At 43.2% G+C, this 15,737-nt stretch overlaps 2 protein-coding genes across 2 annotated transcripts; both read right to left on the minus strand.

The window, feature by feature from the left end:
- Positions 1-106: 106 nt before the first annotated feature.
- Positions 107-11,898, minus strand: LOC139410645 (arrestin domain-containing protein 3-like). Its single transcript, XM_071156005.1, has 7 exons — positions 11,567-11,898; positions 3,592-3,649; positions 3,355-3,502; positions 2,570-2,666; positions 2,104-2,360; positions 366-1,854; positions 107-328 (listed from the first exon to the last, which is right to left on the minus strand). Exons 1-6 carry the CDS (start codon positions 11,820-11,822, stop codon positions 1,408-1,410), a joined length of 1,263 nt encoding a protein of 420 aa, XP_071012106.1. The 5' UTR covers positions 11,823-11,898; the 3' UTR covers positions 107-328; positions 366-1,407.
- Positions 11,899-12,531: 633 nt separating this feature from the next.
- LOC139410646 (arrestin domain-containing protein 3-like) lies at positions 12,532-15,492 on the minus strand. The gene is made up of 6 exons (XM_071156006.1): positions 15,144-15,492; positions 14,827-14,884; positions 14,540-14,687; positions 14,267-14,363; positions 13,446-13,702; positions 12,532-13,344 (listed from the first exon to the last, which is right to left on the minus strand). Exons 1-6 carry the CDS (start codon positions 15,391-15,393, stop codon positions 12,895-12,897), a joined length of 1,260 nt encoding a protein of 419 aa, XP_071012107.1. The 5' UTR covers positions 15,394-15,492; the 3' UTR covers positions 12,532-12,894.
- Positions 15,493-15,737: the final 245 nt, after the last annotated feature.

Below are 15,737 nucleotides of genomic sequence, written 5' to 3' on the forward strand. Positions count from 1 at the left end.
GATAGGTAACAGGAGTCTGCCCTCCTGGCCTGTAGAACAATAGAATAGAAACAATGCAATATCACACGAAGCTTAAATAAATAAATGAAATAATGGTAGGCCAATGCCTCCTGTGATATATTTAATTAGTTAAACAACAATGGCAGTAGTAGTGCAATACTGTATTATATCTCAGTGAATACATCATTTGTACATAATATGTGTTAGCAAGGTGTCCTGGTACATGGGCTTAGATCACAACAATACTGAGTAATTAATGATGCATACATTTTGCATGGCCAAACTAAGGGCACTGTGTTGGTAATCTGGACGCGAAAGAAACGCACACCTGTTTAGGCGAGGTGTTGGCTAGCGGAGAAGAACACCTGTTTAGGCGAGGTGTTGGCTAGCGGAGAAGAACACCTGTTTAGGCGAGGTGTTGGCTAGCGGAGAACACTTTAAAAAGAAAAGAGAGCTGCACTCTCTAGGAGCTCAGATGCAGTAATTTAATAACCAACGTTGTCAAGGTCTCCCCCCCAATAAATTGTCAAGTTCACCCTATCTCATAGGGAGGGTGACGTGTTCGATGCCAATATAGAGAAGGGACGAAATAGAGTGGTTCGCATTTGGAAGCGAACCAGTCTATTTCGTCACTTCCCTATATCCCTAGGAGAGTGAGTGACCTTGACAATTTATTGTTAAAACGAGAGGCTGCCTGGATTTCTTATTTAAAAATCCTTACTCCCTTCGGTCTCAAAGTAAACTTTGATCTGAAGCCATTCTTGTGATTATTGAGATTTTGCATTTCATTGTAAATGTTTGTAGGCCTATGTAGCCACATTGTATCTATGATCGTATGGTATCCATTCATGTTTTTGACATGTTCTATTTAGATCTGTAAATCAACCAATGACATCAAGCCACACCCGGCCATAATTAGACACCTGTGTGTCCTTATACCCTGATGAAGACAGCTTGTCTGTCGAAACATTGGTTATAAAATGGTTGCACTTGAGCACCTAGAGTGTGCTGCTCTCCTTTTCTTTTTGTTTTGTTGTGGTGGCAAACCTGGAGTCAAAAAAATCATTCATAAAGGCAGTCAAGAAGGCACCATATGAGTGATCTGAGCATTACATTACATAGTTTTTAAAATGTTGTATCAGACACAAATCCTGGAAGACAGAACTCAATAGCAGGTGTATATTACAGTAAAAAACTGAGTGACGTCACTCGCTCTGAGACCTGAAGGAGTTGTACCCCTTGCTCTGCAAGGGCTGTGGCTTTTGTGGCGCGATAGGTAACGATGCTTCGTGGGTGTCAGGTGAGGGGCGAGGAGAGGGACGGAAGCTAAACTGTTACATGTGCAAACATGACACTGGGAGTGAATCAGCTGTGAAACTTCTGTCAAAGATGAGTGTTTATGGTGTATCAGGGTGATGTTTCAGGTGCTGACGGAGGAAAGAGGGAACAATACGATGGGGGTTGGTCTATCTCTTGAGGAGATGGGTGTGAAAGCATCATCGGGGCAGTCGGTGGTGTATGAAATGGTGTAGCAGTTGGAGGTAGATGCATCATCAAGTGAGTTGGGTATGGGTATGTTGGCTGTAGGTCAGGGGGATAACTTCCTCCCACGGCTGCAGGTTCAGGGTACACTGGCAGGGCAGGCAGATATAGGCCTCCCCCTGGACCCGAGACAGGAGGATATGGTCCAAAGGCTGTATCACAAGGGAAGTCACTGTTGCTTGGACCACCTTTCCCGAATTCTTCAAACCTGACACGTCTGTCTGGTGATAGGTCAGACCGAAAGCAGGAAGGGATAATAGCCAATGGAAACTTGACTTCAGGGTCTGTGGCAAGAGGAACATCCAAGTATACCTTTAAAACAAACAGCATGTTATGGAGGAGTATTGGGAATGAATCAAAATCTCTTTAGCCAAATCGTAACTCGAGATGCACATGTCTGACCTGCCTTTTTGCACTGACGTCAATGGGAGATCTGTGTGTGTGTGTGACTGCGAATGTCAAGTTAATATGCATCACTTGAGCATAAAGCTTATAGTTAAAGCGTTACTTTTCTGTTTAATACTCGGAATATGAAGTGATTGTCCAGACACTTGGATGTACCTTTAGTATGTACTCTACTCTTATGATGTTACAGTTCAGGATGGACAAGTCCTGGTCAGCAGGAATCTTCAATGACCCTGCAACACTTTGTCGGGTGTTGGACGGGATAGGTTCTCTGACTACTTTGCAGACTGTCTGCTCTGCTATCTTTGTGTTGCCAGAGGCAAAGAAAGCCATTTTCTGCTTCAGACTGAATTTGGGCTTAAGGTCACGGGAGGAGTTGTTGTTGATGTTTGCACAGATATTCACAGTCTCACCTGGAGTGGAAAAAGCCACCACAAAATTAAAGACAGTCTGAGATTTCAAATTATCAACACAACAGTGCATTGGCACAGGTCCTGTACAGCTATATTGAAGGCATTACAAATATCGACTAAGCCTTGCATGTAAAAGTTAATTGTGTAATCAGGACACTTTCATAGTCATTTTCATGTTGCTACATTACAGTACCTGGGATATACATTACCTGGCATATAGCCCATCCTTTCAACGTGGACATCCATGGTGACATGCCCTGAGGTGAATATACCAACTGACTTGTTCTTCACACCATGCTGAGGAGACTGGAACGCAGGATGAGGAAATTACATTGTGTTCTATGCTAGTATGACACAAGGAAACCAAACCGGGATCTGTACATCCAACCATCCACTTTCACACATATGTGATGAATAACACCGTCCATCCATCCATCCTATAATCAAATGGACTAGATTACCATAAAACTTCAATTAAACGCTGAGTCTCAAATATCCACCTGTCCCTTTTAATTGACGGCATCGGCACACATTTCAGCAAATAAACACAGGGTCTAAATGAATTGTTTATGAATGAACTTCAGTGAGTACCGTAAATATTACCCAAAATAAGATAAAGGAGAACAACATCATTGCCATGGATGAGACAGCAGTGTCATTTGATATGGTCGGCTCAACTACCGGAGATACAAGGCACAACGAGGCGCAACAAGTGAGATAATAGTGCTGAAGCGCGAAATCGGGGCTGTATGATAGGCAGCCTAGTCTTAGCAAGTCTGATCTGCGATGGAATTGTTATTATAATCTTTATACTGGCCACAAACAGAGTGGCAGTCTTCAACATTTTATTGAGCAAAAGCTTTCTTCATTAAGGAAATAGATGTCTGGCTCAAATAAAAGCCTGTCTCTAATAAGCACCAGTTGTGTTCAGTGATCGAAGCAAATAAACACCTGGGCTATTAATTGAAGTTTTATGGTAGCACAGATTACACACCGTTAGTAGGACATGGTTCAAGTCAGCCTTGGAGACAAACGTGATTTCCTTCACCAAGTCGCGTGTCTTTAGCCAACCCCTAACCAGCTTGGCTTCCAGTTTGTACACTATCTTGCCATGTGGACCTTTGAAGGATGATGGCATGCTTCTGTAATATAAAACAGTGTTACATACCACGTAAAACAATATGTTCAATCTGTAGCTATGACTATGAATTTGGCTTGAATTTCCACTTACCCCTCAGGAATTCTGAAACCAAATGGATATCTATGGATCCCAGGGGGGAGTATATTGTCTGTAACAGAAACCCAATTAGTAATTTCAGTGTTGGGGAATGTCACGCCCTGACCTTAGTTATCTTTGTTTTCTTTATTATTTTGGTTAGGTCAGGGTGTGACTAGGGTGGTATGTGTGTTTTTGTCTTGTCTAGGGTTTTTTGTAATTCTATGGGGTTTTGGTATGTCTAGGTATATGTAGGTCTATGGTGGCCTGAAATGGTTCCCAATCAGAGACAGCTGTTTATCGTTGTCTCTGATTGGGGATCCTATTTAGGTTGCCATTTTCCATTTTGGTTTTGTGGGTTATTGTCTATGTGTAGTTGCCTGTCAGCACTCGTGGCTTATAGCGTCACGGTCGTTTTGGTTTGTATACTTTGTTCAGTGTTTCTCTTTCATTAAAGAAGAATGTATTCTTATAACGCTGCGCCTTGGTCTCCTGTTTATGACGACCGTGACAGAATAACCCACCAAACAAGGACCAAGCAGTGTGAAAAGGAGGAACAGCGCTTAATGGGGAAATGGACCTGGGAGGAGATATTAGATGGAGCAGGACCCTGGACACATCCCCCCCCCAAGCAGACACATCGATGACCCTGAACAAACTTTATTTGACTATATGCAAACTGGAAACCACATCCTGAGGCTGCACTCATTGTAGCTGGGGATTTTAACAAGGCTAATCTGAAAACAAGACTCCCTAAATTGTATCAGCATATCGATTGTGCAACCAGGGCTGGTAAAACCCTGGATCGTTGCTATTCTCACTTCTGCGACGCATATAACAAGAAGCTCCAGCGCTCAGGTCTGTTCAACGCTCGTCCGACCAATCTGATTCCACACTTCAAGACTGCTTTGATCACGTGGATTGGGATATGTTCCGCATTGCATCCAACAACAACATTGACGAATACGCTGATTCGGTGAGCGAGTTCATTAGAAAGTGCATTGACAATGTCGTACCCATAGCAACGATTAAAACATTCCCAAACCAGAAACCGTGGATTGATGGCAGCATTCGTGTGAAACTAAAAGCGCGAACCACTGCTTTTAACCAGGGCAAGGTGACCGGAAACATGACCGAATACAAACAGTGTAGCTATTCCCTCCGCAAGGCAATCAAACAAGCTAAGCGTCAGTATAGAGACAAAGTAGAGTCGTAATTCAACGGCTCAGACACAAGAAGTATGTGGCAGGGTCTACATTCAATCACAGATTACAAAAAGAATACCAGCCCTGTCGCGGACCAGGATGTCTTGCTCCCAGACAGACTAAATAACTTTTTTGCCCTCTTTGAGGACAATACAGTGCCACTGACACGGCCCGCAACCAAAACCTGCGGACTCTCCTTCACTGCAGCCGATGTGAGTAAAACATTTAAACGTGTTAACCCTCGCAGGGCTGCAGGCCCAGATGGCATCCCCAGCCACGTCCTCAGAGCATGCGCAGACCAGCTGGCTGGTGTGTTTACGGACATATTCAATATAGCCTTATCCCAGTCTGCTGTTCCCACATGCTTCAAGGCCACCATTGTCCCTGTTCCCAAGAAAGCTAAGGTAACTAGCACTAACTTCCGTCATCATGAAGTGCTTTGAGAAACTAGACACGGTCCATATCACCTCCACCCTACCTGACACCCTAGACCCACTCCAATTTGCTTACCGCCCAAATAGGTCCACAGACGACGCAATCGCAACCACACTGCACACTGCCCTAACCCATCTGGACAAGAGGAATACCTATGTGAGAATGCTGTTCATCGACTACAGCTCAGCATTCAACACCATAGTACCCTCCAAACTCGTCATCAAGCTCGAGACCCTGGGTCTCGACCCTGCCCTGTGCAACTGGGTACTGGACTTCCTGACGGGTCGCCCCCAGGTGGTGAGGGTAGGTAACAACATCTCCACCCCGCTGATCCTCAACACTGGGGCCCCACAAGGGTGCGTTTTGAGCCCTCTCCTGTACTCCCTGTTCACCCACGACTGCGTGGCCATGCACGCCTCCAACTCAATCATCAAGTTTCAGGACGACACTACAGTGGTAGGCTTGATTACCAACGACGAGACGGCCTACAGGGAGGAGGGTGAGGGCCCTCGGAGTGTGGTGTCAGGAAAATAACCTCACACTCAACGTCAACAAAACAAAGGAGATGATTGTGGACTTCAGGAAACAGCAGAGGGAGCACCCCCTATCCACATCGATCCACATCGACGGGACAGTAGACGGCGCAGCAGCGCCACTAACATTGAGTGGCTGCTGCCAGCCACTTTAATAATGGAAATTGTAAATTGATGTAAAAATATATCACTAGCCACTTTAAACAATGCTACTTAGTTTACTCGGCGTACACATCACGTACATATTCTTTATCCCTTTACACTTGTGTACATTACTGCATTGTCTAGATGCACAAGCATTGGCATTAACATCTGCTAACCCACACACAGTGGTCACAGCGTTGTGAAGACGCCACTAACAACTCATCTGGCACTACGGGGTGCCTGGGAAATCGATGGGGTCCCCAAACGTCTGACTGGAGGGCGTTTATGGAACGCCTGGGGGTCCGCCACTCTTCCCCCGAGAGTAACAGGCAGGTAACCTATCACCTTTTCAGTGTGTGCTAGGCTATCAGCCCATCCTGGCACCATGGCATCAGAGCCAGATCGAGGCTCTTGCGGTGGATGAATGGTTTCGGCACTTGGAGGAGATGTGGGATGCTGCCCATGTGCGTCTACAACGGGCCATCAGGCGGCAGAAGGTGAGTGCGGACCGCCACCGCAGTGGGGGACCGGGTCTGGCTCTCGACCCAAAACCTACTCCTTCGCCTGACCTGCCGGAAGCTGGGTCCGTGGTTTGTGGGGCCATTTAAAGTCCTGAGGAGACTGAACGAGGTTTGTTATAGGTTACAACTCCCCCTGATTACCGTATTAACACCTCGTTCCATGTGTCTCTCCTCAGGCCGGTGGTGGCTGGTCCGCTCCAGCAGTCTGAGGTGCGGGAGGTTTCTCCTCCCCCTCTGGACATCGAGGGGGCCCCGGCGTACACTGTGCGAGCCATCATGGACTCAAGGAGTCGGGCGAGAGGCCTTCAGTACCTCGTGGAGTGGGAGGGGTACGGTCCGGAGGAGAGATGCTGGGTGCCGGTGGAGGACATCCTGGATCCGTCCTTACTGCAGGAATTTCACCGTCTCCATCCGGCTCGACCTGCGACTTGTCCTCCGGATCGTCCCCGCGGCCGGTGTCGGCGCGCGTCGCGACTTCCCGCCAAAGTTGGTCCTTCTTCGTTATTTTGTGCTCTGGATATTTGTGTTTTTTCCTTGTTGGAATATTGCTTATTTTTGAGTAAATTATCTGATTATTACTCATACCTGTGTCCTGCTCCTGACTCCGCCTTATCCATTCACCTAATCATTGACACTATATGAACCCCAAGTGTTTTATTCCTTTTTCAGAATAAGTGAAATACATGCCTGTATCATTGTTGAGGGTAAAGAGTTTGAGGGGAATGATTCCTTAAATATGGAAAGCAAGAGAGGAGAAAGTTGATCAGATGTATATATATTTTTGAATTCCCTCGGAAATCCGTTGGGCCCAGAGGATTTACCACACTGCATATATTTAATTGCCAACACAATCTCTTCTATAGAGAACTGTTCTTCCAATTTAGCAGCTCCCTCAGGTTCAACTGTAGAAATATCTAAGTTCTCAAAGAAGGTGTCGAATAAGGTAGCATTACCAGCGGATTCCGAAGTGTATAATTGTGAGAAAGTTATGAAAGAATGAATTGATCTCTAAATGATCAATACATTTGTTATCCAACTTGTAATTTATCTCAGGTATGGTTTGATTTGCGCTTCTCTGACGCAGCTGTTCATAATTTTATATCAAGATTTACTAATAAGATTTTCAGCTTGTCAAGTTGAAAGAAGATCAAACTCTGTCTGAAGTGTCAAACGTTGTTTTAGTAGGCCTGTGGATGAAGTGTCAAACGTTGTTTTAGTAGGCCTGCGGATGAAGTGTCAAACGTTGTTTTAGTAGGCCTGTGGATGAAGTGTCAAACGTTGTTTTAGTAGGCCTGTGGATGAAGTGTCAAACGTTGTTTTAGTAGGCCTGATAGATTCGTCCATTAACCTAATCGCCAAATATGTGAACCGACAGCCATTTGCCATTTGCTTGAGACTGATGAAGTAGAACTTGAGCCCGGGTCCTCAGCCACCCCCATGATCCTGATATTGGATCGTCACATATGACTTTATAAATTCATGCATTGTTCCTTAAGGCTAGCCATATCAGTTTCCAGCTTCTTAAGCGTGGTTTGCAGCGTAGTCATGTCCTCCGAACATGTTGACAAGCTTTGTTCTATGTCAGAGACGGTTTTCTTTACTGTATCCAGTTCAGTGCAAACTGTTACCGTATGCTTTGCGAGTTCATTCTTGACTGCTTGTAACTCCGACTTAATAAAATTGAAGTCCTCACTGGGCACCTCTTTGAGCTCTGACTAGAGTGTAAATGAAATGTCCGCTCTGAGGGCCACAAGGCACCTCTGAGGCACCTCTGCCTTCAAATCCTCTGTGTCCATTTTTTCGCCGAGCCGAAGGGAGAAGCCACTGCTCCCACTTGTTGAATAAATGCAATTTCAGCAGGAGCTCTGTAAATATGTGACCTACTCCACGGCTTGCTCACTAGCGACACATTTTGGGGTGGTTTGTACACCATACAAATGGAGTCGGAAGTTTACATACACCTAAAAAAAAATCCCTATTTTAGGTCAGTTAGGATCACCACTTTATTTTAAGATTGTGAACTGTCAGAATAATAGTAGAGAGAATAATTTATTTCAGCTTTTATTTCTTTCATCACATTCCCAATGGGTCAGAAGTTAACATACACTCAATTAGTATTTGGTAGCATTCCCTTTAAATTGTTTAACTTGGGTCAAATGTTTCGGGTAGCATTCCACAAGCTTTCCACAATGAGTTGGGTGAATTCTGGCCTATTCCTTCTGACAGAGCTGGTGTAACTGAGTCAGGTTTGTAAGCCTCCTTGCTTGCACACACTTTTTCAGTTCTGCCCACAAAATGTTATATAGAATTAAGATCAGGGTTTTGTGATGGCCACTCCAATACCTTAACTTTGTTGTCCTTAAGCCATTTTGCCACAACTTTGAAAGCATGCTTCGGGTCATTGTCCATTTGGAAGACCCATTCGCGACCAAGCTCTAACTTCCTGACTGATGTCTTGAGACGTTGATTCAACATATACACATAAATTTCCTTGCTCATGATGCCATCTATTTTGTGAAGTGCACCAGTCCCTCCTGCAGCAAAGCACCCCCACAACATGATGCTGCCACCCCCGTGCTTCACGGTTGGGATGGTGTTCTTCGGCTTGCAAGCCTCCCCCTTTTCCGGCAAACATAACGATGGTCATTATGGCCAAACAGTTCTATTTTGTTTCATCAGACCAGAGGACATTTCTCCAAAAAGTATGATCTTTGTCCCCATGTGCAGTTGCAAACCGTAGTCTGGCTTTTTTATGACAGTTTTGGAGCAGTGGCTTCCTCCTTGCTGAACGGCCTTTCAGGTTATGTCAATATAGGACTCGTTTTACTGTGGATATAGATACTTTTGTACTCGTTTCCTATAGCATCTTTACAAGGTCCTTTGCTTTTGTTTCTGGGATTGAGTTGCACTTTTCGCACCAAAGTACGTTCATCTCTAGGAGACAGAACGCATCTCCTTCCTAAGTGGTATGACGGCTGCGTGGTCCTGTGGTGTTTATCCTTGCATACTATTGTTTGTACAGATGAATGTGGTACCTTCAGACGTTTGGAATCTGCTCCCAAGGATGAATATGACTTGTGGAGGTCTACAATTATTTTTCTGAGGTCTTGGCTGATTTCTATGGATTTTCCCATGATGTCAAGCAGAGGCACTGAGTTTGAAGGTAGGCCTTGAAATACATCCACAGGTACACCTCCAATTGACTCAAATTATGTAAATTAGCCTATCAGAAGCTTCTAAAGCCATGACATCCTTTTCTGGAATTTTCCAAGCTGTTTAAAGGCAGTCAACATAGTGTATGTACATTTCTGACCCACTGGAATTGTGATACAGTGAGTTATAAGTGAAATAATCTTTCTGTAAACAATTGTTGGAAAAATGACTTGTCATGCACAAAGTAGATGTCCTAACCGACTTGCCAAAACTATAGTTCGTTAACAAGAAATTTGTGGAGTGGTTTAAGAACCATTTTTAATGACTCCAACCTAAGTGTATGTAAACTTCCGACTCAACTGTATATACAAAAGTATGTGGACACCTCCCTGGTGTAAAGCTCGCCACCATTGAATTCTGTAGCAGTGGAAACACGTTCTCTGGAGTGATGAATCACACTTCACTACCTGGCTGTCCAATGGACTAATCTGGTTTTGGCGGATGCCAGGAGAATGCTACCTGCCCGAATACAAAGTGCCAACTGTAAAGTTTGGTGGAGGAGAAATAATGGTCTGGGGATGTTTTTCTGGGTCGGGCTAGGCCCCTTAGTTCCAGCGAAGGGATATCTTAATGCTACAACATACAATGACATTCTAGACAATCAGCTGTCTGTCCTGTCTCCCTGTAGCGCTGTCTAAGGTGTCTCACAGTATGGACATTGCAATTTATTGCTCTGGCCACATCTGCAGTCCTCATGCCTCCTTGCAGCATGCCTAAGGCACATTCACGCAGATGAGCAGGGACCCTGGGCATCTTACTTTTGGTGTTTTTCAGAGTCAGTAGAAAGGCCTCTTTAGTTTCCTAAGTTTTCATAACTGTGACCTTAATTGCCTATAGTCTGTAAGCTGTTAGTGTCTTAACGACCATTCCACAGGTGCATGTTCAATAAATGTTTATTGATCACTGAACAAGCATGGGAAACAGTATTTAAACCCTTTACAATGAAGATCTGTGAAGTTATTTGGATTTTTACAAATTATCTTTGAAAGACAGGGTCCTGAAAAAGGGATGTTTCTTTTTTGCCGAGTTTATTTTCCTTTCCTTATAGAACCACATAGATTACGTATATGTCTGCTAATGCGTGGTGGTGAACTAGAGAACACAACTCTGTATATGGACACATCTGCCTGGTTCTTGCTGGACCGCCTGTAGTGGGGTCAGACCAATGTAGAGTCAGCATTGTCACTAGCAGGTGAGGGCATCTACAGCCAACCGCTCAGATGGCTCCAGCTAGCCGTTTTTACACAACCTATTCCAGACCGGTCTGCACGTTTTAAAGTTTGAATGGCGTTTCTAGCTTCAACAGTGGAAGACTAGTTGAATTGTATGTCCATTAAAATACACTGGGATTGATGCAAATATGGTTGTAGTGTAACAAGTATTAGTAGTACCACAGTTTTTTTTCAAGCAACCTGACCAGGACGTTTTTATGTTGTTTTGGTGTTGATAGCTTTTACGCACGCTACATACAGGTGGCAACGGAATAATAATACAAAGTATAAACAGTTGTGATTTGCATTCAGCAAGCACACTTAATTACTAGTTAATTGAAGTACATGTAGTTCACCCAACATAAGCTATAAAAATAAAGAGTCGCACACTCAATATATAAACTCCAAGTAATTGATTGGGTATTAAAGAAGGCACAGTGGTGCAGAAACGTTTGTGATTTACCCAATATATTACTGGGAGTTTATATATAGAGTGTACGACTCCCTTTATTTAAATGTATTTTATAGCTTAGTTTATTCGCCGTTAGTCAGCACCTCTACATATAAATACTTGTATATGGTTGTGCGCCAGTTTGTTTTTTATTAAAAAAATTGATAACTGACATCGCGCCTGTGCGCCGGCAGGATACACGGGGTGGGGTCATATTGGGATGGGTATGGTAGGTTATAGTAAACGATTAAAAACACAAAATCTCCCCTAGACTTACCTTTAGGAGATTCATTAATCATAAACGTCTTAAGTTTGAAATATCGATTGTGAGCAGAGTAAGTCCTAGTGTGGTCTTTCGTACGTTTCGTCCAATGGACATTTGCGTCCCCTTTGGCTTTGATGAAAAGGCTTTCCACTTTGGTTTCCTTTATTAACTCCAAAGTGATTATTCCAGATATACAGTCGCCTTCGGAAAATTTATCATATTCATTAATAACATCGTAACTCAAGTCAAAAGTTTTTACTGAAGGCATTTTCGACTTTCACATGAACTTCTCTGAAGCCAAATCCGCTAGCTTTAGCTTACTCATAAATAGTGATGTCATTGCCGTGGGACTGTACACAGTCATACCGCAGACTAAAAAAATACAAATAAATAAATATACCGCAGACTATACTCTACTGCCCCTCAGTGGCAGTAAGAAACGAAGGGTTTTGTCTAGAAGGGATAGGCTACAGTTTAGGTCAAAAGCGACTTTTCGTAGCAGGTTAGGATAATTAGTTGAAGGTTAGCGAAAATGCTAAATGCAACTTTTGACAAAAGCTGTATCCCATGTAGACATGACCAGTGTAAAACGACTGTACTGTTGTTACCTTGTGTAGCCTAATGTGTGAATCTGAGATTATTTGAGATTCGGCTACAGTATGTGGAAAGCACTGTCCTAGGTTAGGTGTGGAGCTAACCCAACTAAAATCCAACCAAGAGTCCAACTAAAATCTCAAATTGCCCCTTGGCACAAACTGCCATGAGGGTCATAAGAGTGAGGCAGCATCCCTCCCTGCAAACCATTTTGATAGACTGTTCTACTGCACTCCTTCATAATACCTAAACAGCAGAAGTACACAGAGCTCACTGAGCTGTAGAACACCAGTAACAGAAAGTGTAAGGACCGTGTGCAATTATACATAGGTGTACAAGTTAGTTGGGCTTTGATCAGCAACAGTTGAGATGGAGTCAGAAGATCAGGTGTGTGGTATTTATTGAACAGTGCAGGTAATGAAAACTAGATCTGAACAATCACCTTACTCGAATAACAATAACAATGACATTAAAGTCATACAGATGTTATATGTCTGTAGTCATCTTTTTTGCATAGCTTCGTAGATGTAGCTTTACTGATTCATGTTCTCATTTGCTGCAGACACATAATGGCTGATCTGGATTGACATATTATTATTTAAAGTCTTTGAGACAGTATAGCAATTCAGTTAAGGCTGTGGGTTACATAACAATGGCATTATAAACCTACTTCAATATTGATTATTGTAACAGGTAGGTAGTTATATAGCAGCACTAATCAAAAGGCCTCTGTCAAATATGAGTGTTTATAGGGTATTAGGGTGAGATGTTTCAGGTGCACATGGAGGGAAGAGGGAACCATACGATGGGGGTTGGTCTAGCTCTTGAGAAGAGAGGGGCGGGTGCATTGTTGGGGTGGATATTAATGTATTAAATGTAGGTGGAGGAAAAACTGGGCCAGTTGGGTATGGGTATGTTGGCTGTGGGTCAGGGGGATAACTTCCTCCCACGGCTGCAGGTTCAGGGTACACTGGCAGGGCAGGTGGATATAGGCCTCCCCCTGGACCCGAGACAGGAGGATATGGTCCAAAGGCTGTATCACAAGGGAAGTCACTGTTGCTTGGACCACCTTTCCCGAATTCTTCAAACCCGAGGACAGGACTGCCTGGTGATAGGTCAGACCGAAAGCTGGAAGGGATAATAACCAATGGAAACTTGACTTCAGGGTCTTTGGCAAGAGGAACGTCCAAGTATACCTTTAAAACAAACAGCATGTTAGAGAGAAATATTGGGATTGTATCCCCCACAATTTTTTGTTGTTGCTTAATACTAGTCAGGAATATGACCCTGGATGTACCTTTAGTATGTACTCTACTGTTATGATATTACAGTTCAGGATGGACAAGTCCTGGTCAGCAGGTATCTTCAATGTCCCTGCAACACTTTGTCGGGTTTTGGACGGGATAGGCCCCCTGACCACTTTGCAGACGGTTTCTTCTTCTATCTTTGTGCAGTCAGAAGCCATGAAAGTAATTTTCTGCTTCAGACTGAATTTGGGCTTAAGGTCACGGGAGGAGTTGTTCTCGATGTTTGCACAGATATTCACCATCTCACCTGTTGTGGGAAAATCCACCCAGATAATTAAAAGGAAAGTTCAGGATTTTACAACTTGACTACTAGTGGTTTGTCTATGGGCCTGGAAAAACTATAATCCATGGTTCGGTTTTCTCTAAACAGCCCCACTACTAACTTCAGATAACCTTAGCCTCCTCTGGCTAATTTTGTAGTGGCTGTTTAAATTAAACAAAACCATGGACTACAGTTTATCCTGGCCCATAGACTTTCAGGGTTGGGAACCATCAAGTTGTAAAATCCCGAACTTCCCCTTTAAAGACAATCTGAGATTGCAAATGACCAACACAATAGTGCTTCAGCACAGATGAGGTACTGAATGTTGAAGACATGAATAAATGTTGACAAAGCCTAAAGCCTTGCATGTGAAAGTTGATTGTATATTTAGGACACTTCCTGGAGGTATTGTGGACTTGCTATTCTCTTATCCAGTGAGATTGTAAACTAATCTGTTGAATTGGCGTTGTTATTCAACAGAAAATATGTGCCAAAAGGCAACATGCTTTGTGCTACATAGAGGGCTCTGAAACAACACTTGTACATTACCTGCCATGTAACCCATCCTTTCAACATGGACATCCATGATGACATGTCCTGAGGTAAGACAGCCCATTGACTTGTCCTTCACACCATGCTGAGGAGACTGGAACGCAGGATGAGATTACATTATGTTCTATACTAGTATGACACAAGGAAAACAAACCCGGGATCTGTACATCCAACCATCCACTTTCACACATATGTGATGAATAACACCGTCCATCCAAACATATAACATGATAAATAACAAAAAGGACTAGATTAGTAGAGTTAACACACCATTAGTAGGACATGGTTCAAGTCAGCCTTGGAGACAAAGGTGATTTCCTTCACCAAGTCGAGTGTCTTTAGCCAACCCCTAACCAGCTTGGCTTCCAGTTTGTACACTATCTTGCCATGTGGACCCTTGAAGGATGATGGCATGCTTCTGTAATATAAAAACAGCGACACATACCTTAAGGTGCTGAATCTATGTAATCAACAGATATCATCATTTGTACATGTAGGTTGATTTAAAAGAGCATATAATTTGTCTGTCTATGAATTTGACTTGCTTTCCCACTTACCCTTCAGGAATTTGGAAGCTAAATGGATAGATATGGATACCAGGGGGGAGTATGTTGCCTATAACAAAAAAATCGTAGTGGTCAACATAATATCCAATTAGTAATTTACCTTATTAATGAACCCATTACAAAAAAATTTTGATCTGGCGAACATTAACCAACCGCCGCTCGACTATAAATATTAGATTACGTAGCCTACAAATCCCGCTCACCTAACGCGACGGGCGACCTGACATATATAAATATTGGCAGAACTATAGTTGGGGTTACGGATAGGTTAGGCCTGTAGTAAACCGAGTAAAGACTGTCCCTCCTACCTTGAGGATTTTCATTAATCATTAATTTCTTCAGTTTAAAATATCTGTTGTGAGCAGAGTAAGTGTTGTCATCACTGTCAACAGTCCAATTGACATTAGCGTCCCCTTTGACTTTGATGAAAAGGCTTTCCACTTTGGTTTCCTTTATTAACTCCAACGTAATTCGTCCAGATACACAGTCGCCTTCAGAAAATGTATCATGTTCATTAATTATATCGTAACTCAAGTTAAACTCTTTTATTGAAGGCATTTTCGACTGCTTTCCTAAAGTCAATTCCGCTGAGTAGAGCTACTGTAATGACAGAAATATAAAAATTGTTCCACTGTCTTCAGTAGCCTACGGTGTGTCAGACGGGACATACTGGGACTCTTTTAATGCATACCATGGTACACCATTGCCTCCCAGTGTACTGGCGTCTAAACTGCTACCCAGTCTGTGAATTTGAGATTATCACTATTATTAATATAGTCTGGATTCTGGAGTATCTGAGACAAACACTGGCCTAGGTAGATCGTGTTAGGGGCTAACCTCTTTCCCTATCAAATCAAATGTATTTATAAAGCCATTCTTACATCAGCTGATATCTCAAAGTG

This window comes from Oncorhynchus clarkii, chromosome 6, assembly GCF_045791955.1.
Source record: "Oncorhynchus clarkii lewisi isolate Uvic-CL-2024 chromosome 6, UVic_Ocla_1.0, whole genome shotgun sequence".
NCBI lineage: Eukaryota > Metazoa > Chordata > Actinopteri > Salmoniformes > Salmonidae > Oncorhynchus > Oncorhynchus clarkii.